This window comes from Ammodytes marinus, assembly GCF_949987685.1.
Source record: "Ammodytes marinus genome assembly, chromosome: 14".
Taxonomy (NCBI): domain Eukaryota; kingdom Metazoa; phylum Chordata; class Actinopteri; order Uranoscopiformes; family Ammodytidae; genus Ammodytes; species Ammodytes marinus.
Window position 1 is genome coordinate 14,861,707 of NC_137218.1, and position 25,101 is coordinate 14,886,807.

Below are 25,101 nucleotides of genomic sequence, written 5' to 3' on the forward strand. Positions count from 1 at the left end.
CGCCCGGCACCGCTGCATGGCATGCGCTCAGACGGTAGGCAATATGAACAAAGAATATATTTGTACCCCGAAGAGAGAGAGATAGAGCAACACTGTTTCTACAAATATTTAGATTCGATTTTCCCCCCTGTAACGAGATTTCTGGGTGTCTGAATCGCCATTTGATTGTCAGGTGTATTTGTGCGTAAAGGATCCAGATGTTCACGCCGCGCGCTGTGCAACAAGCCGCCCAACATCACTAACTTCACTGGCACAAAGTGGCATCAATAATCATAAATGAATGCTATCTTAGAAGTAATCAACCATTTTCTTATTGCCATTTTTCCAACTGTGTTATGTATTGTGTGTTGCTGAACTTGGAGCTCTGCCAGCAATAGAAGGTTGTAGGGACAAAGAAGCATCTCAGTAAGGTATTCACGTGCCTTATTAACATGTGTTCATCACTCAAAGGAGGGCACCTGCTAGGAGGGGCAACAGTTTGAGACATATGTTCTTGCTGTTGGCGTCAGGCCAGGTAAATCTAACCTACAATTACTATAGGTTATATGCAAATAGTGTACCTGCAGTTCTGAACAGAAAATCCTGAAGTTTAATGCAATCCAGTTCAACAGCAAAGCAATAAACACTCCCACTGTAAAGCTTATGCTGTGTTTCTGAATCTGTCAGAGAAGTGTCGATTCAACCCTGTGTTGTTTCATGAGGCTGTAGTTTATGATGGCACTGTATCAGATTTGATTATATTCAGGTGTGCTCTGTTTTCTTCCTTTCTTTCCTAGCATGAGAGAGAGGAGGAGGAGAACACATAGTTTGATAACCTGCTGTGCTTGACCATGCTTTCTAGACAGCAGACCAGACAAACTAAAAGTGCAGGTATACCACCATCTATTGGAGTTATTTTGTACTACAAGAACACATGTCAGCCTGTAGCATTGCCGGTCATTATTCCATGGCCCTACATTTATTTGTGTGTAGCCTATAGGCCCTATATACTTATACATACACACAAAAACATGTGTGTAGCCTATATCATTCCTTTGTTGTGTTTGAAAAAGTATCGGTTTGGAATGATAAGTTACAGATAAATGTCAATGGTTTCTAAATCCCAGTAATGACCTTCCTGTCTTACGTCATGTCGATGTCATTAAAATCAGTAGATATTTTTGTTGAATTTTGTAACAATATCCAATATTTATTTCTCCAACATTTACAAATATTGAATAAAACAGTTAGCTCCATATTATAATTTTCATTTGATTTTCAGATTTATTTGTGTGTAAAGGATCGAGATGTTCACGCCGCGCACTGTGCAACATGTCGCCCAACATCCCTAACTTCACTGGCACAAAGTGGCATCAATTATCATAAATCATGAATGCTATCTTAAAAATAATCAACTTCATAGGGGGCACCATAATCTAGCTATTGCCATTTTTTCCAACTGTGTTATAATTGTTGTTGCTGAACTTGGAGTTCTGCCAGCAATAGAAGGTTGCAGGGACAAAGAAGCATCTCAGTAAGGTATTCACGTGCCTTATTAACATGTGCTCATCACTCAAAGGAGGGCACCTGCAAGGAGGGGCAACAGTTTGAGACATATTTTTCTTCCTGTTGGCGTCAGGCCAGGTAAATCTAACCTACAATTATTACTATAGGTTATATGCAATGCAAATAGTGAACCTGCAGTTCTGAACAGAAACACCCACAGTATAATGCAATCCAATCCAATTCAACAGCAATGCAATAAACACTCCCACTGTAAAGCTTGTGCTTTGTTTCTGAGTCTGTGTCAGAGAGGTGTTGATTCAACCCTGTGTTGTTTCATGAGGCTGTAGTTTGTAATGGTACTGTATCATATTTGATTATATGCAGCCCACAGCCCAGATCCTGGCACTAAGGAGAATGATCGAGGAGGTGAAGAAGGATAACCTGACAGCTGTACTGTGCTTTATCGACTTCAAAAAGGCATTTGATTCGATCCACAGAGGCATGATGGTGAAGATCCTTAAGGCCTACGGTGTTCCTCCCAACCTATGAATTTGAATTTCAAATAATTTTTTATTTTATTTCAGACATATCAAAAACAATACAAAACTAAATGAAAAGCATAAAAATACAATAAAAAAAATGTATGTTTAAATGACTTCACAAAAAGAAAAAACAGAAAACAAATTATCTGTATTGATGTGATATGCCTGAAAAGGAGCAGGAAGAAGTATACACTTATTTAATCCTACCCCTTTTCCATAGTAAAACAAATAAAAATATTTATTATATTCGCTTCTTGTAATCCATATAATCTCTATACAATCTATCTATACAATTGGCGATACTATATTTGACATTTACAATCTATACATACATACAACTTAATATACTATGATTTTTTATATTTTATATATTTATACAATGCATATATCTATATTTATATACAATCAATATATCCATATCTAAATACATATCTATACAATCAGTATATATATATATCCATATATATCAATACAACCCATATATATATTATTATTACCTACTCCGGGCTATTGAGACCATGCACGCAGGAACAAGGTCCAAGGTGGTTACCCCAGACGGCAACACTGAGGAGTTTGACATCCTGGCTGGAGTAATGCAAGGGGATACACTAGCCCCCTTCCTCTTCATCATAGTCCTGGATTACGCGCTCAGAAAAGCCATCAGTGGGCGGGAGCAGGACCTCGGCTTCACCCTAACCCCAAGGAGGTCAAAGCGACACCCTGCAGTTGTCCTGACAGACTTGGACTACGCGGATGACATCAGCCTGCTCTCCAACAACGTGGAGCAAGCACAGGAACTCCTGAACAGAGTGGAGCTGGAGTGCGCCAAGGTTGGCCTTAGGCTAAATGCCAAGAAAACAGAGGTCATCACCTACAACATCTCAACGGAGCATCAACCGCTGACAACATCTGGTGGCTCTGTGCTGAAGGAAGTCGAGGACTTCAAGTATCTGGGCTCATGGGTCAACTCAACCGAGCAGGACCTAAAGGTGAGGAAGGCACTCGCATGGAGGGCCCTGAACGGAATGTGTTTGGAACTCTAACCTCCCCCGTCAAATCAAACTCAGCTTCTTCTATGTAACGGTAGAGTCTGTACTCCTCTACGGCAGCGAATGCTGGTCCCTGAAGCCAACCTTGCAGAAGTCTCTAGACGGGTGCTACACCAGGATGCTGCGTGCAGTACTTAACATCAGCAAGATTACTCATGTTACCAACAGTATCCTGTATGAAGCAATACCAAGGGTTAGCGAGAAAGTAGCTTCTAGAAGAATGAGACTGGCGGGACACTGCCAAAGACACCAAGAGCTGCCAGCCAGCAAATTGGTACTATGGGAACCAAATCATGGCCATCGGTCTCGAGGACGTCCTACACTAACATACGTGGATATACTCAAGAAGGATGCAGGAGCGCAAAGTAGCCTACCAATGAACTCTGTCAGATGTATGGAGAATCGGGATGACTGGAAGCAACGATGGAGGGCTCGTCTGAGGACGACCTAGAGAGGTGTGCTCTGTTTTCTTCCTTTCTTTGAGGATTCCTAGCATGAGAGAGAGAGGAGAACACATACAGTTTGATAACCTGCTGTGCTTGACCATGCTTTCTAGACAGCAGACCATACAAACCAAAAGTGCAGGTATACCACCATCTATTGGAGTTATGTTGTACTACAAGAACACAGTAGGAGTGAGACTGTAGTATTGCCGGTCATTATTCCATGGTCCTATATGTATTTGTGTGAAGCCTATATACGCATACACAAATAAGTGTGTGTATCTATATAATTACTTGATTGTGTAAAAAAGTATCGGTTTGGAATGATAAGTTACAGATACATGTCAATGGTTTCGAAGTCCCAATAATTAATCTTACGTCATGTCGATGTCATTAAAATCAGTAGATATTTTTGTTTGATTTTGTAACAATATCCAATATTTATTTCTCTAACAGGTCCAACATTTACAAATACTGATTAAAACGGTTTGCTACTTCATCCATATTGTAGCCTAATTTTCATTATCATTATCAATAAAATATATTTGTAAATTGTTCGTCTACAGCTATTTCTTATAACCTATTACTGTACAGTATAGCCTACTCTATATTCCCTTAATATTGTTTTTATCATCTTATCTTTTCTTATAATATTCTTTCTTGCTTGTTATTATAATATTATGAAATCTCTGTCAAGTGTTTTTCTTTTTGCATGGTTTGTCATTATATAATACTATAAGGGTTTCCTTCAGTAACAGCAATTATATCAATATTATATTGATTATTGTAACAGCTAAACCAACCAATTTACAGGACAGTTGCGTCAATCCCAATCCCTACAGCACTCCGCCACCCAGTGGTCAATACCTAGTACGACACGATTGAATCCCATCATGCTTTGCCGTGCCCGCCGACCCGAGAGCTAGCGATGCTAGGCTAACTGCCGTTAGCTACCCGGGAGCGGACATGTTGTACGGACCCTTTCCGTGAATAAACATCGCCGTGAGCGGGGAATCGGGACTTTAGTGGAAGGCTCGGAGCGTCTGGCAATCATGGACGCTGTTAACGCCTTCAACCAGGAGGTAAGATGCTCAAAGGGGCTCACCGAGACCCCACAGTCACCGAGTGTAGCGGCGCTGGCCATGGCTCTGTGATGCACTGGAGCTAGTCGAGTAGGACCGACCGGTGGGCCTAGCTAGCCGGACAGGTCCATCTTCTCCTGGCTTAGGGCTAAGTTAGCGTTGTAGCTACGACTGCAGGGCAAGTCATGTTAGTATTTCCCTGCCAAGTTATGAGTTAACACAGCGGCAGGGGGCCCGCAGTGGATTCCAGAAACCTTGCTTAAAGTTAACAGAAGGACGTTCGTGTTGATTAGCTCATGGGAGAGCATGGTGGTCACTGTCACTGGTGTTGGTAACAATGCTACTGGCCAGCCGCACAGTGAGCAAACACACTTTCCTATTCTTACTGTGACACTGCGAGCTCACAAACTAAAACCATCCCAGATGCTTCAGTAACATATATAGGCCACACAAACAGACTGTGTTTGTTTATTAAATGGCAGGCCATGTTGCTGCAAGGACTGGGCAGAGAAACAAACACAAGCCTCCAACAGCATCACGACGAGACATTCCTAGTACTCGGTGTTTATTGCACCAAATCATCATTTCCCCTAGGGCTTATAGTATTTTCTGATCGCTTCTTGAAAAATGTAGTGCAGTTTCTGTCTGGCAAAAAAACTGATAAAGTAGTAGTAGTTTATTTTGGATGCAAGCTACATGGTGGTGTACAGTTTACTGTCAGAATAAGAAAAGCAATAACCTAGTGCACCAAAAACCTTTTAAAACTACTATAACATCTTCAAAAGAAGGCATTTGTCGACAGTTTGGATTGTATTTGCTCTAGTGCATCAAGGCTGTGTTTTGTCAATTTGTTTAATGTTCATTGTGCGTTGTTTAATGGCTGCTGAACAAGTCAAAATGTAACTCAACAGATCGGAGGAGTAATGGTGAAACATTGTCTGTGACCAGGCTTAGAAAGTACAAGATGGAAAATGAAAGTGGTATTATAAACACTAGAAAGTGAAGATGTCATCATGTACTGTTTCTGCAGCACAATGCACTGTAATACCGAAGCATCCGTCCCCATGTCTCCATCGGAGCATAATGATCAATGCAAAGATTACAAGGGATAACAGAGGTCAATAGTGGCAACCAATAATAGATCAGCGATTTTTAAAGGTAGATAAACAAATCACATGTTATCATCTACCAGCGATTCAGGAGAACTTTTTGTCCGAATATTTTTTTTGTCAAAATCTGTTAATATCGCCTCTCCTCTCGACCTGTTAATGCTAGAAAAGTATCGGGTGTTAATATACACACATCCTAGGCTCTGTAAACTGGTATGTTAACAACGGGTATGTAAACAAAGGGAACCCACCGTAGCTGGCAACATGCCCGTTTACAGAGCCTAATTTGTGAATTAATACTTTATTTCTTTTCAGCGCACAAACAGTACGGACAATACAATATAATAGGGAAACGTGAGGAGATGTTCACTGACAAGCATTCTCCAGAATCGCTGACTCCACCATAAAAGCATATTATTATGACACGTTTATTTCCACAAATGTGCTCCCACTTAAACTTTCCAATTGTAAAGAGTTTGTCACTGTAATTGGTGTGAAACATGCAGGGTTGAGAAACAAAACTTGCCTCCTGTTTAGCCCTTGTCCTGCCTCCTGACTCTCTCTATCTCAATCATCTATCATCTCCTCTGGTCTCTAGTTATTCTCTCTGATGGACTCCAAGCCCCCCATCTCCCGAGCAAAGATGATCTCCATCACCAAATCGGCCATCAAGGCTATGAAAGTAAGAATGAAATTTGTCATTTCCTCTTTCTGAAAGTTACATTTTTTTTAATTCCAATTTGAGTGATATTCCCTGTATTTTATTAACATGATAACCCTTAAGCGTTGAGCCCATGTGTAGATGTGATAAATGTGCTCACCTTGTTGCCTGCCTTCTCTCTCTCAGCTCTACAAACATGTGGTCCAGATTGTGGAGAAGTTTGTCAAAAAGGTGAGACAAACCTGTCGAACTTCAGTCGTCGTCACCCAGTTCCTCATCACCAAACATGAACGAAAACCCAAATATTTCATTTTTTTTTCTTCTTCTACTCTCTGCAGTGTAAGTCTGAGTACAAGATAGCAGGCCTGTACGTGGTGGATTCCATTGTCAGGCAGTCCAGACACCAGTTTGGACCTGACAAGGACGTGTTTGGCCCTAGGTTTACCAAAAACATCACAGGAACCTTCGAGAACCTCTGCCTTTGCCCAATAGAGGACAGGGTAGGAACAGAAGTTTGGGTCACAGATATTACACACATTTGGGTTGAAAGATTGTTCTCCCTCTTATGGCACACACCCTTAACTGAATCAGCTTCCTGTTTTTTACTTTTCCTTCACTCATTTCTTTTCGTTCTTATTTTTCCTTTGCAGAGTAAGATTGTGCGGGTGTTGAACTTGTGGCAGAAGAACGGGGTGTTCAGGATCGAGGTTATTCAGCCCCTCCTGGATATGGCAGCTGCTTCTGGCAGTGCGGCTGCTACCTACGCAGACACAGAAGAGCCGGGTGGTTTGTGTATGTACAAATGAGACAATTGTGGTTCCTGTGAGTGCATGATATTGGTTTTTAAATACATACAGGCAGAATTTTACACATTCAGTTTTTACTTTATTTCCATCGACTGCATCAGCACAAGTTGCTGCTGATAAGAGAAGAAGGTGTTCCATTCACTAGTGAACAATGAACACTAGAGAAATGTCTAAATGTGCTTCTTAAGTGAACATTGCATGAAACTACTTAATATCGACATTCAAAGAATAAGTGTGTCATACTGGGTTTGATGGTCAATCTGTACATGCTGCATCTCTGCCCTCAGGTTACTCCCCATCTCCAGCCAAAGAGCCGGTTACTGAGGAAACGGAAAACTCCACCACGGCGTCTGCTTCTCAGCTGCAAAACTCTGATGCCTTTGCTGCTGTGGCGCAGCTCTTCCAGTCAACACAGGGTCAGCAGGTGTGTGTGTGTGCACCAGGGTAGACATGGCATTAGATTGGTCCACAGTCGTTTGGCCTTGCATCAACATAGCTCTAAAACCCTCACTAATAACTCTCCTTCACCCTCTGTCTCTGGCACTTTTAAGCTTCAACAGATGCTCCAGAACTTTCAGCAGCAGCCGGTGAAACCTGACACCGACACTCAGCCTCCTCTCCATAACATCCACCCGCCGCACTCCCAAAACCTCTCCTCTGGCCTGGCCATGGTTGCAACACAACCTCCCATGCCCACCCAAACCGCCCAGCAGAAAGCAGCCTTTGACAAGGTGGAAGTGCGTTTCTGCATTGTTTAGACACTGTGTAGCACAATGGTTGAAGTATAAATACTTAGTATCATCAGGGCTCTTCCATGTTCAAACCCTCATCATTTGTGTGTGTTCGTTGCCTTTCTCTCATATAGAAATTGCTGGACCGTTTTGACTATGATGACGAACCAGAAGTTGGAGAAGAATCAAAGAAGGATGACATGTCATCCCGGCCCTCCTTGTAAGCCCTTGATTTATTACCTAAACTAACAACAACTTTGCAATGCCACAATTGGAAAGCTCTTATTGATTTTTTAAAATGAACTAAACGTGTGAATGTGTATGACTGCTGTATGTTTGAGGTGGTGGTCGGAGGGGCCGATGGCGCGGAATGGCAGCCTCGCTTCTGTCAGTCTGCCCCAGGGCAACTGTGGCTACTATCGTAGTTTACCACCACCGGTATGACTGTGTGTGAACGAATTGAACCTGGAACCCTGTAAAGCGCTTTGAGTACCTTGATAAGCGCTATATAAATCCAATCAATTATTATTAAAAGCTGTGAAGGATGATAATGATTTTTTTCTTTTAAATCCTGACAGTATGCAGCAGCCTCCAGCCTTCCTACAGCACATGGATCACCTAAACCCACCAATGATGAACATGTCACAAGACCTCTCACAACAGGTAATAAGCACAATGATTTTTGATTGTAAATGAGCGACGTTTAGTTATCTTATTCTTACTATTACTCTATTATTCTTACTTCTGTTATTGTTTAAATTTTTTACCTTAAACTATAAAAAAAAAATGCTATCCATTTAACTTTTTTTTATCACTAAAACTACTGTAGCTTTTGTCACAACAATGTGGTGACATACTACCTGTATGTTATACTATGCAGCATATGCTTCTTATTTATGTGAAATTCCTCTTCAAAAAAGAATGATTTCATATACACTTATGAAAATTAAATGTATTTGACAGGAAATTATTTTTGGTTACCTACATTTTTTTATTTGGGGAATCCTTTTGTACTTGCACAATATTTATCCTAGTTGTTTCCTAAGGTTCCTATGCCCCCCAATGGCCAGCTCCATGCCTATGGTTTACCGCCAGGGCAAAGCTTCCCAGTCATGATGCCTCCTATGGGGCATGCTTTGCCTGGGCAGCCTCTCCCTGGTTCTACTGGGCCTCCAGGCTTCACAGGGCAATACCATAACGCAGCCCAACAGGTAAACTGTCTTGAACAATAGTACAATAATTAGTTTTTTGTTTTTTTAAAGAAGAAATAACAAGCTATTTTAAGGGTACATTGAATAAGTTAAGTATATGTTAATACTTGCATTACATTTTCTATAAAAAAATGGCTTAATATGGAAAAAATAAAGTATTATGAAGATACAAACTATATTCAAATGTATAATAGAATCATATATGTTCCCTTCTGTACCAGGATCTATCGATGGATATAGAGCATTCATCTATGAAAGATGGCCGACATGGTCAACGGTCACACTCGGGCTCCAAGTAAGCATCTAAATTGGGAGTTTCTGTCTCAACACATTTGTTCTTTACCATTTATTTATGTTTAGTTGCAATGATTATTTCTCTCTCTCTCTCTCTCTCTCTCTCTCTCTCTCTCTCTCTCTCTCTCTCTCTCTCTCTCTCTCTCTGCCTCCAGGTCTCCAAAGCGGAGGAGGTCACGGTCTAATTCCCGTACTCGTCGATCCAGACACAGGCGATCGCGCTCGCGCTCCGAGAGCGACGTCATCATTCCCCGCACGCTCGCTCACAGGAGGAGCGCAGGGACAGAGAGAAGGAGAGAGAGCGACGGCAGAAAGGCCTCCCGCCACCCAAGAGCGAGACACTAAGCAGTGAGTCATCATCTATTTATGGTCATACATATTTTTCTGAGCGGATAGACATGGACCCTTTTGAATTATCTGTTACGTGTGTGCAGTTAAATTTTTAGTAGTTTTATTAAATGTTTACGACATCGCTGAGTTTTTTCAGCTAATTTCCCTCCATTTGATTCCAAGTATTGCATGTGTTTTGTTTCTATTGTTTTAAAGGTGCTGAATTTGTTTACATTTGCAGAGCCTGCAGTTAGTTAACACGACATACTGTACTTACTCTACATGTAATTCTTAGTATAGAAATTCTATCATCATAAATCAATACAAAGTTATTTTGAGGCACCTGGAACCAAACATAAGACTGAAATATGTTTGTAAACAAAACTGTGGGCCTTGCTGCTGTATCCAATCAAAGTGAAACAGTTACATTCTCGGGTAGCTTTCTAACTTGAACAAAAACAGTGTTCCAGTGATCCAATTTCACATGAGGAAAGTTTCAGTTTTGAGAATATGTCTTAGAAAATGTTCACCTCTCTGACACACATGTTCACTGACACAGCCAAAGTTACATAGTGCACCTTTAAAGTCTTGTTTCCTTTTCTTTTTCCCTTTCAGTTTGTAGTACGACTCTCTGGGTGGGCCAGTTGGACAAGAGAACACAGCAGCAAGATGTTGCTTGTTTACTGGAGGAGTTTGGGCAGATAGAGTCCATCAATGTAAGTGGACTCGCATAGAATCAGTCACATTGATCTGACTGTGACCACATCCTGAGTTTGTAATAATGACATTTGCATTTTCTCACCCAATGATACAAATATTTGTAAGTCTTTACATTACTTGATTATACATTCTTTCTCACTCACCTGCCTGTTTGTCCACCTCTCTTGTTCAGATGATCCCTCCACGCGGTTGTGCCTATATTGTCATGATACACAGGCAAGACGCCTTCAGGGCTCTGCAGAAGCTCAGTAGAGGAACGCACAAAGTTAACCAGAAAGCCATCAAGGTCAGTGAGCAACACAATGCTGCTTAAATAGCTATACTAAACAAAACATTCACAAATCATGGAGAAAAATTAGAATGTTTCAATTGAATAATTTTTTTCCAGATTGCTTGGGCTTTGAACAAGGGCATAAAGGCTGATTTTAAACAGTTCTGGGATGTGGAGCTCGGTGTCACCTACATACCTTGGTCTCAAATCAGAGAGTTCCAGTTGGAGGAGCTCAAAGAAGGGGGAGTACTGGATGTGGACACCTTATCGCCGGGTAAAAACTCTTAGACAGACGCATTCGGAAATAATATGAACAAATCAAAACAATTTATAATAATTTATGATATTGTGTATTGGAGCGTACCAGCCTCTTTGTATAACAAGCATGTCTTTTTCCAGAATGGAGTGGAGCAAGGAAGGCTGTTGATCTTCCTGAGGAACTCACTCACAATGGCCGTTCAGAGCCACAGCAGCCGGAGGAGACACACGTTTTACCTGTGCCTAGTGTAGCTGCTCCTCCTGCCCAGGTAAACAACATCCTTCACCATCTAGTCACAGAAGATGTTGGTAAAGAAATATGTCTATGTACAGTACTCAAACAGGAGGATAAGTAACTTAGATGAGAAGATGTTTTATTGCAGTTTTTCGATGAAGTTCCTTAACTCCTTTTGTGTTGTGGGAAAGTAAAACAAAAAAACCTTCTCATTTGACATGTCCACTCAATCCCCTGTAAATGTTCTCAGGTTCCTCCAATGCAGCAGCCAATGCTTGGTGTGGGTTCTCTCCAGCCTCCTGGCTTTCCTGGTCCCATGGGCATGCCTCCGCCTTCCTTCCCCCCGGGCGTCCCCCCTCCTCATTTCATCCGACCTGGCTTCAACCCTATGCAGATGCCTCCAGGTAGCAACACCTACAGATGCCTTCAAACCATTTCTCTCTTAATATCATTCAGTTACTCTTAGCTTACACAGTGTCCAATATAGAATTTTGCTTATGAGCACTGAACTTGGAAGTAAAAGTTAATTTCACACCTCTAGTTCTGTTAATTTGATCCAAATGATACATCAGGGCTTTTGAGTTTGTGTTCACATTGGCTATTGACATAACACAAACACAACTGTGAGTGATCATGGAAAACTCTGAATGAAATAGAATGAACCTATATGAAGTTAGCACAGATTGCTTATAAGAAGTCTTTCTTGAGTTAACTATCAGTGGATTGATTTAATACCCTTTTGATCATCCGGTTTTAAGTCCCTACCCAAGGTTGTATTGACAGTTTTCACACCAGCCCAAACAAAACGTAACCAAAATAGCCAATGCACCACAGAACACCTTAACTCCAGCTCTAAACCTTTCACCCCTCTCTCCTCCCAGGTTTCCCTCCACCAGGTTCAATGCCTCTTGGTCCTCCACCTCATTCTAAAGGTGGAGTTGAAGAACAGCCTCTGGACCCAGGGGGACTGGGCCACAGGAACAATGATGAGATGCTGGACGGTCCCAACATGTTCAACAACCAGATGGGACCTATGGGTCAGTCTTTTCTTCTCTCTGGACTTTTCACCAAAGTTATTTGTTGTTTTTTCTCGTTCTGTCTCAAACTTTTTAAAATGACTGTTTCTTGAGACTGGCTCATCACTTTTTGAAACAAATGGTATTGCATTGGATCAGAATTTGTTGTGTGTAGTGTAGGGCAATCGATTTTGTGTCAATCGATTTTTATTTATTTATTGTCGATAGTTAACTCACGATTAGTTTCAAGTTAATCGTACTTTTTTAATCTGTCCTAAATGTACCTTTTTTAAATGGATATTTATTTAAGTTTTAAATACTCTTATCAATATGGAAGTGGTCAAATATGCTGATGTTTCATTATTGTGACAGTAACACATACTGTCCAGCATGTTATAAATTGCATCATCTGGCATGGCTTTGAAGCTGAACTTGCCATTCAAAACTGACCCTTTTCTTTACCCATTTCTTCTCACAGAATATTATGGTGCCTGTTGGCCAGTTATGAAAGTTATGAGATAAAACTAAAGCTGTATTTTGTCTCTGTTTCCTCATCAGGTAACCAGCTAGGTGTGCCTCCAGGAAACCTCCAGCCCCCTTCTGGTGGCCTGCTGGGGGCACGTCCTGGTCTCATGCCCCTGCAGCGTCCTCCGGGTCCCCCACCGCCACACATGCAGCGCTTCCCTCCGCCCCACGGCCCGCGACCCCCTCACCCCAACATGCCCATCCACCCGCAGATGATGCCCAGGGGCCCGCACCCTCCGATGATACACCACGAGCCCCTTCCACCCAAAGGAGGCTTCGGGATGCTTCCTCCCCACAACATGAGGGGCCCTTTCCCTCCACACGGGCACGGCCCTCCTCCTCCTCAAGGCCCCCTTCCCCCTCCTCCTCACCCATTTATCAGACCGGGCGGCGGTCCTCGTAGCTTGGAGGGGCCGGAGGAAATGGAATGCCGCCCACCGTTCAGAGGGGGAGACAGGCCCGGGGGGTTCAGGGGGGACCGAGAGCCAGAGAGGGGGGACAACAGAGAGTGGGACAGAGACAGGGACAGAGGTTTTGGAGGGGGAAGGCGTCCATTCGGCGATGGAGGGAGGGGGGGAGGAGGAGGTGGGGATAGGATGGACGGGAGGGACAGACTGGGAGGCTGGCAGGAGGACGGCGGAGGAGATCACCGGGGAGGAGGCTGGGACAGAGACAGAGAGCGAGACAGAGAGCGACGGGACTGGAGGGAGAGGAGGAGCAGCCTGGAGGACAGGGAACGAGGGAGGAGTGATGACGGAGAGAGGGAGCGAGGGAGGGGGGAGGGAGGAGAGAGAGGAAGGGGGAGGGGAGAGGGAGAAGGAGGCAGCCGGGAAAGAGGGAAAGGCGCCGAGGGCAAAGAAGGGGGGAGGCCTCGGCGGTCAGAGCGACGAGAGAGGACGACACGCTGGGACAGGGACGATCGACTAGCCGAACTGGAAAAAAACATGGACAAAATTCAGACCTCTAACAACAACACGGAGCAACCTGCTTTGACTCCCACGGTTGCAGTAGAAACCGATAAGGAACCAAGTGCCGAAGTTCCTCAGAAGAAGGCGGAGTCCGAACTTTTAGTTTCGCCCCCAGAGGTAACTACTGCTGCTGCTACGGAAGAGCCAGCGCCCTCTGAGCCCTCCGAACCTTCAGCTCCCCCAAGTCAGTCCACAGACACAAAAGAGGAAGCGGCATCATAGACTCTGGCTCGCTTCTCCTTCAGCAAGAGACTGCTGTGAACCACTGAAAGATAAAAGAGAAAAAAAAGCTGCAAAAAAAAACTCAACTCCCGGCAGATGAATTCATGCTAATCAGTTTGTCAGTTGGCAATTGACCATTTCTGGGCAGTCACAAGTTTCTGGAAAAACACACATTGTCAAACATATGAATATAGTTGTCTTTTTAAACTTCATGGGCTCATGGTCAAGTTTGGTTTTGCATCCCTGTCTCAGAACACATGACCACTTTAATTTCAGTTTGGCAAAAATGGCTGTAGTTAGACATTGGCTATCAACCCTAGTTTTTCTCCTTTCTGTAAGTTGTAAGGATGAACTGAGTGCTTGCATGCTAACTTAGCTCTACCCTTTCAAGGTTGATTTGAGCTTAGCTTTTAATTTTTACTCCAGTATGTTTGCAGACAAGAGGAAACAATGTTTTCTTTATTTTTACTCAGTTTCCTCTTCTGTGTGAAAGCAAGCACTCCTCAACATGGTAAATGTGTTCATTTTAAAATATTATTTTAAAATTTGTCAACATTACCTGTCGCAACACTGAATTATCTTCTGAAACAACTACATAATAATACAGGAGCCATTTATTTTTTCTCTGGCGCTTTCGTCTCAACTTGTTTCATGTTGGCTCCTCATTGCAGTATCACAGTTTGTAAGGCAAAGCTTTGAAAGGACTATGGTGGCTTTATCTGAATCTGAAATTCAAGGTACTTGTAGGTGTTTGAATGGAGAAGGGCATGTTATGAAATGAACTACAAATTGGGGAAGACATCTTTATGGGTGGTGAATTAAATGACACTGAGTTTACATTTCAGCCATACTGAACTAAATGCCATTAAAACAGTACACACTCAACACATTGTTCTATTTAAGTTTTTTTTTAAGTATGTATTCCACTAGTGCTGAGACTCTCACAAACATAGTGCTGAATAGTAGTTTAGTTTATACTCACCAAGTCTCTGAATCTAACTTGTTTGTCATATTTACTGATAACAGGAATTACATTCACATTTCTTTTGAAAAATACTCCTGTCTAATACATATTTTTTTTTAGAGATTCAAGAATGCCTCACATTATTTGATCATACTGTACTACTTATCCAGATGTCACTTCATTGCAAAGCTGTTATGAACATCTTTTAATTCCTAGTGTGTGCATTTTAATCGTTTTGTTTGGTTAAAAAATACTGGACACACACAAACCATTGGACTGAAACGGTGACAGTCACATTTATTTTGCTTAACAGGCATTCTGACTGATGGGCCTTTTAAGATACCATGCAGAAAAAAATAATCAATTCAAATGTCAATGATGTTATATAAGGGCTCTGATTCATAAGTTTGAGTGATCTAGCCATAGACATATTGGAACAAACAGAATAACACATGTTCAAGTAGATTTTGATCTTGGTTTCTGTTCAATATTGTTGACGGAAACCAAACGTTATATGATCCTAGGAATTAATTAAGATTCCATTGGACATTCTAGTATTCCAGTTTGGATTTTTGAGCAACTCAAGTAGGCAGGCAGACTGGATAGGCTTTGCGTTTATGGTGGTCTATTCTTTTTCCTGTGTGTATCAAAGGATGGAGAGATCTATGGGTTCAAACAAAAGAGCTTTTCCCTTTGTCTCATGTACCTCAGTCAAATGTATACATAAATAAGTCTTGGCCACGTAATCAAACAAAATGTAAATCTGGCTGAATTCCCTTTCGTCTTTGATAAACACAGCTTCTTCTTTTTTTTAACATAGGTGTTTTTTTTTACTGTTTCCCGGTAGACATACCATATCTGTTGTTGATTTGGTTAAAATTTGAAGCCCAGATTCTGAAAGCCCAGCTCTTGTTCACAAACGAATGAAAAATAAAACACAAGAGGGAAAAATTCAAGTCACGAAATGAAGAGTGTTGCTTGGGACACACAGCTGTAAATATGCTTGTATCACCGACGGTTAATTGTTGTTAATGACCTGTGATCCGTTTATCCGAGAGAAATGAATTGGCTTGGAAGGAACAACAGAGGCCCTATGCTTTAAGGTTTTTTTTTAACTCCTCTTGGTTTGAAAGTTGACTGATGTTTTTTTATGATTTGTTAAAAATACAAAAGACATGGTCATAAAATCATCAATATTTCAGCCATAGGAAATTGTTTTTAATAAACTATTTTTGTACCAAATAAATTTCCTTGTTCAGTTTATTTTCCATGCTTAACTATTCAGCATATGTAAGTCAGATGTTGAAAGATTCAGCTAATACTTACAGGTTTATCGTTTGGTGAAGGGTTAAAAAAATATATATGTATTTTTTTTTTAATTATTTAGTTAGCGTCAACAACATAAAGCTGAAGGTTCAGCAGTCTTTGATGCCACCACAATTTATTTACCTCAAAAGGTTAAGATAAGATGTTCTTTACTTTGTCTTACGAAGGGGAACACAGTGGGTGAAGCAGTGTCTGTCTCTGAAGGAGCTGCTCAGTGCTATCTCGTCTTACAAGGGCATGGGGGTGGGGGGCAGGTTTATCCAGCAGGGATATCCTTTCCTCCAACACCATTACAGGATCCAGAGAGAATCCCAGGACAGAGCCGGCCTTCTTGACCAGTCTGTTGAATGTCTTCCTGTTAGCGGTAAAGATGCTACTGCCCTGGCTGACCACCCTGCTCTCTCAGCAGAGAGAGTATCTGACCCGTTTGTAAAGTGCATTTGAATGGTCAGTCAAGTCCTGTTTCTAGTTCAGGTGGGCCTACTTTTAAGATTGTCAATGTCCGTTCCCTGCATGTTCACTGGTGCAGGAGGATGGTGTTTCTCCTTCAGAAGTCCACCATAAGCTCCTTGGTTTTTGAGCTGGAGGTTGTCTTGCTGGCCCCAGTCTACAAATCCCAGGGTCATGTTTTCCTTGTACTCCCATGTGTAATGAGGCAGACGTAGTCAGAACATTTTTATAAATGGGAGAATGCCTTGTTGTGACTGTGGGTGATTGCCTGGCTGCAGAATAGACACTGTGCTGCCCCCATGCTGAAGAAAACTCGCTACAGTAACCCTAGCAATCCTGAGCCCCTGAGTATAGGCCTTCTACGGTCGGTTTGTGAGATAGCCCTTGATCGAGGTGAGGCGGTGGTCCACCTAAGTGTACTAGGTTATAGGCCTACAACATATCCGAATGCACTTGACAAATAAAAATCCTTATTACCGCAGCATGAGAGATATGTCATCCTCATAAAAGACCTGCCATAAGGCCTTAAAAAAGGTTTGTAGGCTACTAGTGCTGACCAGTAGCCTATAAGTAGCCCCCCTCGTTTTTTCTGTTTCCCTTATCGAACTTCGAATTGTAAGATATTTCAAAATATTCCTTGATTAAAATATTTTAATATCTAAATATTGTACTGTATTACATATTCATTGGTGAATGAATATGGTTCATTCAAGGTGAGTTTTGAGGATTGTTCGCCTCAGTAACCAATGGCAGTAGCCAGTGGCCAATCAAAACTTGTATTTTCGATTGCCTTTAACTCGGATTGGCTGTCTGCATAAAAGCCCGCCCATCAGGAACTTACATTTATAGGTCGCATGAGCTTCCACACATTTGAGCCTTCGCTGAAACTACTGCTAAGATGGTGCTGAAAGCTGTCTGTGTGTTGAAAGGAGCCGGGGAGACCACCGGGACTATTCATTTTGAGCAGGCGGTAAGACGTGTTAGCTTGCTTTTTACATGAAGAAATGTCTTAGTCATTTTAATAAAAGCACACGGACACTCGACTTTTCATCTTCCGGGGAGCGCTGCCACCATGGACATATAAAGAAAGGCTGCCACTCGGGTGCTAAGCTAGCTAAGTTTTCCAATGACAAACCAGTTGTTTAGTTAGCTTAAATCGGTTTCAATGAGAGCTAGCTTGCTATATGTTCCCTTTTTGTTTCTTTGGCAAGGCTTTGCATTTGGTCTGATTTAGCAAACCCGTGCTGATTTTGCATAGATTACCAAACACTTTGCAAAAATATATTCAATGCAAATTATTGCTGGCCCTTGCAACACAATATTAAGCCTTTATTGCGCATACACTAACTGCTCCTTGACACTTTTGTGTTGCTACGTATGATACTTGTAACAGCTCAAAACTTAACAGCTGCTTTTGATACGGTTGACCACAATATTCTCCTCCACCGCTTGCAATACACCATTGGACTATCAGGAAACGTACAAAACTGGTTCACCTCGTACCTCACTGACAGAACTGAGCACGTCGCCCTGGGCAAAGCAAAATCTCACACCAACAACGTCACCTGCGGTGTCCCCCAGGGCTCGGTGTTGGGCCCCACCCTTTTCTCACTGTACATGCTCCCCCTGGGCAGTGTCATTAGCAGGCATGGGTTATCATACCACTGCTATGCCGATGACACACAGCTCTACATCAGGACAACCCCCACTTCTTCTGCCCCTCTGCCAACATCCACACTGACCACCTGCCTGGAGGAGATAGAGGCGTGGATGAAGCTCAACTTCCTACAACTAAACAGCTCCAAAACAGAAGCCATCCTTGTTGGCACGCCACATCAGCTCCGCTCCCCCACCATCACCAATATCACCTTCTCTGGCCAAAACATCCCCCTTTCCACATCTGTCACCAACCTTGGTGTTAAAATGGACCCTCAACTCAATTTTGACACCCACATCAAACACCTCTGTAAGACAGCATTCTACCACCTCAAGAACATCGCCAAACTCCGTCAAACACTCACCCTGGCAGATGCAGAAAAGCTCGTCCATGCCTTTGTTTCCTCAAGGTTGGACTACTGCAATGCACTCCTCATCGGGATCCCTGGCAAGAGCATCCAGAGGCTCCAGTACATTCAGAACAGTGCTGCCAGGATCCTGATGAGGGTGCGCAAGCACGACCACATCACCCCCATCCTGAAATCACTGCACTGGCTCCCTGTCTCACTCAGAATTGAGTACAAGGTCTCCCTCCTCACCCACCAGTGCCTTCACGGACATGCCCCCCTTTACCTTCAGGAACTCCTCACCCCCCCGACAACCTCACGTACACTCCGTTCAGGATCCACTCACACCCTCCAAACCCGACATACAAAGCTGTGCACCATGGGTGATCGGGCCTTTTCTGCTGCAGCCCCTAGACTATGGAACGCTCTCCCTGACCAACTGAGGGCCCCACAGACTACAGCTCTTTTTAAACGGAACCTCAAAACTCATCTCTTTAAAAGAGCATTTGGCTAAACTTTCTTTGAGGTTCCCCCCTTTTTAAGCACTTTGAGATTCTTGAATATAAAGTGCATTATAAATAAAATTTATTATTATTATTATTATTATTAAAACTGCGGTTTGCCATCCAACGTATAACCTTTGTACATTCAAGGCCTGTTACGCTGATCAATGATCAACTGCACGTGTATTGAAAACACCTGTTGCATAAGCATGTCAGTGTCTTCTTTAAACTTTGCCCGTCACCAAGTCTGGGCGCATTTACTCTTTTCAAATCGTTGACTAAAAAACTGTTAAAATCCATTTTTAATGGTATCATATTTAAATCAAGTGAAAACAGCCGCCAAATAATGACATTTTAGCTGAGTCACTGCCCTGCCCCTTGTTCTTGTTGTCTTTGCCTCCAGTGGTTGGCCTTGCTGATAAGAGCATAGAGGGGCTGGACAATTGTGTCACCGAAAGTGAACTTTAGCTACTACTATGGTTATGTTTATTTGGGTATCCTATTATTTGGTTGAAATTAATGAACATATTTGTATCTACTTTGTCCCATTGCACAGTGATGATTCCTAAAACAAATATAACACATTTTCGTTTTCTATCCTTCTGCACATTACACAGTATTGTATTTGTGAGGCAACTTTTTACTCTGGTTTTGAAAGGCACTAATGGAAAAAAGTATTATTAGACAATAGGCATAGTGCTGCAGTTTTGTACTGAATATCATAAAACCCTGTTGTCTGTACTACCATTAGAGCTGACATTTGACCTTTTTATCATTTTCCAACTGAAAATAGTTATTTGTCTGCTACTGCATGCATACAGTACAGTACATGTCTGCCTTTCTCCTTTTGGAAAAAAAAAAACCATCAACCAAAAAGGCTGTTCCATATCAGTCCACATAGGGATTTTAGATACATCCAGTCAAATGTCCCCAGGAGCCAGCCTTTGAACAACAGCCCACTATAGCTTAACTGCAAACATCTCCTCCTTTCAGTTAACTTAACAATATAAGCGCACACACACACAGGTCCTGTCGTGCACCTTAGCTTGTTGAACGAGAGACCAAAATAAACCTTCATTGTGTATACTAGGTGCACTGCTAATGTCAGTTTACAGGCTAAATGGCTAATTAGCTGCTCAAACGCAGCACATTATGCAAACTTACCTGCAAGTGTCACTTTGGTCTGTGTGTAATGCTGCTGTGTGGTCCATACTCTTCAAAAACCACTATATACCACTGTTGCCCATGTCATGGAACAAGTGACTAAAGAGCATTTCAATATATCTCCAACACAAAACTTTTAACAAATGTAATAAAGTCATCCAATATTTTTCAACAATTGGTAAACTCTCAATCTTTTGATTTTGTTAACCTGACGTTGCAGCATACAATTGAATTCTTAGTGAAGAATGAATTTGGCATAACATGGGTTAGGGTTTTACAATGAGATGGAAAGGATCCTTGTTTATCCTACTTAAGATTCAAATCCTTCTAGCCATCTGGTGTTGATAGCTTTTTTGTTTTCTCCTGATAACATGTGTTATCCTGATCTTTCAGAGTGATGATGCCCCTGTGACGCTCACAGGAGATATCAAAGGTCTTACTCCCGGTGAACATGGTTTTCATGTCCATGCTTTTGGAGACAATACCAACGGTGAGCATCAGACAATATAAACCAATGTAACTGCATTGCCTGGTTTTAGCTAACTTAAACTAAGATGAAATCTGTTTCATGATTAAGGATGTGTTTTTTTTTCTTCTCTTCCAGGATGCATCAGTGCAGGCCCTCACTTCAATCCTCACAGCAAGACTCACGCTGGTCCTACGGATGCAGACAGGTGAGTGCAGTCTGAGGGAGACTAGTTACGAGCCATTAAAATGTTAGGCAAACCCATGTGCCTGGTAATGGCCATTTTAACAGCTGATGCAAATAGGAAGCAATTATCAGATTCCATAGACTCGTAGGTTCAGTAATGGATTGAAGGCTTGCTCACATTAGAATCAAGGACTCGTTTCATTCATGATTTGAAAACCTTTAAGAGGCTCACATTTGATCAGTTTTTGTGTTGGTGTGATAGATTAGATAGATAGAAGGAAAGGACAAAATGGAACTTGAATTTCCCAATGATGCTTCGAGTCACAGGTAATTTGAACTGAGAAGGAAGTAGCATTGATTTGCTTTCTGATAATGCATACTCTTTCAGAAGGGAAAGTGTGTGTGTGTATATATAACAGCAGCACCTGCAACATTTAAAAGAAATGCAACTGTTACAAATAACTTATTTATGTTGTACAATTTGAACCTGGGTCTAAGGACATTGTCAATTTGTATAAAGAGGTGAACAGGACACCTCAGACAAATTGTTAAAAAACAAGTCCTTCTTTTTTATTTGAAAATAAATGTAATAAACAATTATGGGATTGTAAATGGGAAATCCTGAAGTGAAATGAGTTTGGTTTTCAAAGGACCGCAACAAGTGAATATGCAGGGAACAATTTTACTTTCTCAAGAGTTATTTAGGACCAGAGGAGCAAGTCCCCAAGTGTGTTGTCTGTGGTGGTTTACATGTTGTTGTTTTTTTTTGTAAAAAGGCATGTTGGAGACCTGGGCAATGTGACGGCTGGAGCAGATAACATTGCCAAGATTGAGATCACGGACCGTATGCTCACCCTCAATGGCCCCCACTCGATCATTGGCAGAACCATGGTGGTAAGGAAAATTATCTTTTTGATTTCGAGTGAACAAATTTGAAGACTAGTATGACTAGTAATCAAGAATCTAAGATAGAAACTGTTGATGTCAATCTGTCTGGTTTTATATTCTGTCCTGTGTAGATCCATGAGAAGGCAGATGACCTGGGAAAAGGAGGCAACGAGGAGAGTCTAAAAACGGGCAACGCCGGTGGACGTCTGGCCTGTGGAGTCATTGGCATCACCCAGTAAACATGGCGCACTAGAAACCACTTTCCTCCCCCAACAGCTCTTAAGACCAACATGGCTACTTGTTGCAAAAGTTCGTCCTTTTCAATACCCTGGTGGCTTTTTACTGAATAGTCAAGAGACCTTCTTTACCCTGTCCGTTCTTCATGACAATTGTATGTAGGGGTTTATATTTCTGCTTATTAGATTTGGTCCCATGTTAGGCAACGCACAAGTGAAAAACGGATGTACACAATTTACAAAGCTAATCAATAAATTGTCAGTTCATCTGAAGTGTGTGTGATATTTCTGTTGTGGACATTTTGTCACATTAAACTGGTAAAAAGGTAGATTAGAATAATGTTGTATAATAGTTGCAAACTATTTTAGGTGTGATAGTGTGCCAGAGCTGCTATGCTTCCTCAGTTTACTGACACCTGAAATGGTGGAGCCTATTTGTTAGTTTTTTTTTTTTTTTTTCTTAAATGATGTTTGGTCTGTGTCTTAAGCAAAGACCTATCTGTGACCGATCAGGAATGTCATATTAGTTACCACTACTTAACATTTTATTAGGTGCACCATGCAGTTTCAAGGGAGGGGGATTTGTTTATATTTGCACAGCCTGCAGTTAGTTTACTAAAAATATGTTCTCTCCATGTCATTATTATTGTTATCATCATAAATTAAATCAAAACTAAATCATTTTGAGGCACCTGGAACCAAATGCAAGACTAGAATATGTTTGTAAACCAAATTGTGGGACTTTCTACAAACAGGCAAGGTTTGGGTGGTGGTGCTGTATCCCTTTAGCCTGGTGCTACCAGACCATCGTACTTCATTTCCTTTGTACAGAAGGTCTGGAAGTGCTGTAATTGGCAAACGTTCACTCACTTGGAGGCGGGTGTCTGTTGAAGTTTAAAACTATTGGATCTGCAGCTGCCCATTGCCACGCTGGATTAGCCAACCAATCGCATCACGTTTGGTCGTCACTATGTCATGAGCCAGCTTCTGACGGTGCGTTTCAGTTGTACAGGGAACTCGGAAATTTCCGACTTCACTACATATTGTAGTCTATGGATGTACAGTACCTGGCAACGGTAACTTGCTAGAGCCTAACGTTTAGTTATTTGGATGAGAAAGGTTGTAGGCGTCCATACTTTCCCGAGCAGATGCACTGGAACACAGACAGGTCGGAACTCAGAACTACCAAGTCGGAACGCAGCATTCAACTGAAACTGGAGCGCGACTTCGACGTCATCGTTCTCGGCCACTCACTCTGTTCGCTGATTGGACCATCTGCCTGAGCAGGAACCCATGAATACACCTCACACCCTCGCACCCTTTCTTTAGCTGGATCCCATTACAGAGACCACGTCCTTGGAAGGACGCGGTCTATGAAGGCTATAGCCTATGAAGGCCGATTCCAAGGCCAACGAGCGTTGTTAAACGAGACGGTCTCCGCAGGTCTCCGTTTCGCTCTGTTTACGAGCATTTCCGGTTTGCGTAACAAGCCGTTACCTTGCGTGACGACTCGTCGCTCCTGTGCTGCCTAGCAACCGTGATTGCTGCCAACGGAAACAGCCCTGTCAACGGAGGAAAAAAGAAAAAGAAGTTGCCTACCAGACGAAAAGAAAAAAAAGTACAAGAAAACAAGAAGGGAAGATAAAAGTTAAGAAGATGGAGCAACACGTTGCTGTTTTGTTATTTTTTGTTTGATTTTATGCCATCTCTGAAAAAAACCCAATGAATCTTGGGATATGTTGGGCCGCGAAGGATACATCTGATGCAGCCTTCAAAACCGTGAAACGAAGGCTGCATTTCTCGGCCGCATATGAGGAGCCTTGCAAGGAGCCTTGCAAACGGGACAGCCTTTGCGCGCCGCTATGACGCAATCGGTCTTCAAATGCAGCCTAGGTAGGGTGCAACCCCTGAATCAAGACACAGCCACTGCCTATATACAGCCTTGGTTTCAGTTCCTACACATTAAAACACCTGTTGGTCGCGCATTTGCTATGGTTTATTGGCTTACACTGGAAAGGAATTGCATACAGGTAAAGTACATATAGCCTAGGGACTATGAATAGAAAAACAGTTGAAGTTCTAAAAAAATAAACGAAAAATAATTATAATACATTTGTGCAAGGACTTCCATTTTGTTGCACCTGTTAAATGTAGGCTATCATTTTACAACTGATCCCTTACACGTTCCACTGTGTTCATCTTTTTATCCAGTCACGATGCTGCACACATCACCAGAAAGACGCCAGGCCACAGGTATGAACAATAGGCTACATTTTCAGGATATGTTGAGACACATTTTTTTTTCAATGAATATCTCAAAAAATAATCAACCCTGGTTCGTTGATTACCCTAGTCTAGTGTATTGCACATTTTGGCTTGATGTTTTTATTATCAAAAACAATATTATCAAGACTAACATCAATCATTTAAAACAAGTAGGACTATGTATGAGATTTGAATCGGAAAACTTTGATACATTTTTATCTGGACTGGCTGTATATTTCCTCTAGGGGGCGTTGCTTCTCTTCAAAACTTAAATTGTAACAGTACAGCTCTGTTATTTCATCCCATATGGATCAGATCACATGTTGTCCTTATCTTGATTAAATTCGGTTCTCCTGGGGATTTGCATATTTATACACCGTAGGAGTGTAGCTGTGCATACCAGTGCCTAAAAATGTCCACAAGTCAATGCTGTTTACACCCTTTATTGGACACACAGGCCCTATTAGTATGCACTGGGGATAATTATTCCAGTTGAAATATAAATTGCGGATAAATGAAAAGAAAAAAATCCATTTCACAATAACAGATAGACCTACTAAAATATAAATGTCTGTTTTTGATGGGAAATTCTTGGCTGAAATTGGAAATCTCGATCTTTGCTCTTCATCTACGATACTACACTGAACAGCTGGGACCTGCACTGCCCCACACACACACACACACACACACAC

At 42.0% G+C, this 25,101-nt stretch overlaps 2 protein-coding genes across 2 annotated transcripts; both read left to right on the forward strand.

Annotated features, from left to right (window-relative positions):
* The first annotated feature begins 4,459 nt into the window (after positions 1–4,459).
* Positions 4,460–16,126, forward strand: scaf4a (SR-related CTD-associated factor 4a). Its single transcript, XM_080041724.1, is given in 20 exon segments — positions 4,460–4,601; positions 6,309–6,392; positions 6,558–6,602; positions 6,710–6,871; positions 7,022–7,163; positions 7,465–7,601; positions 7,729–7,908; positions 8,043–8,128; positions 8,487–8,571; positions 8,955–9,119; positions 9,341–9,414; positions 9,569–9,639; positions 9,642–9,761; positions 10,359–10,459; positions 10,636–10,749; positions 10,852–11,008; positions 11,134–11,261; positions 11,478–11,631; positions 12,109–12,264; positions 12,802–16,126. Coding segments are annotated over 20 exon segments (3,348 nt in total). The 5' UTR covers positions 4,460–4,571; the 3' UTR covers positions 13,959–16,126.
* A 1,402-nt stretch (positions 16,127–17,528) lies between these two features.
* sod1 (superoxide dismutase 1, soluble) lies at positions 17,529–22,426 on the forward strand. The gene is made up of 5 exons (XM_080040384.1): positions 17,529–17,668; positions 20,762–20,858; positions 20,973–21,042; positions 21,797–21,914; positions 22,040–22,426. Exons 1-5 carry the CDS (start codon positions 17,597–17,599, stop codon positions 22,145–22,147), a joined length of 465 nt encoding a protein of 154 aa, XP_079896510.1. The 5' UTR covers positions 17,529–17,596; the 3' UTR covers positions 22,148–22,426.
* The last annotated feature ends 2,675 nt before the right edge of the window (positions 22,427–25,101 follow it).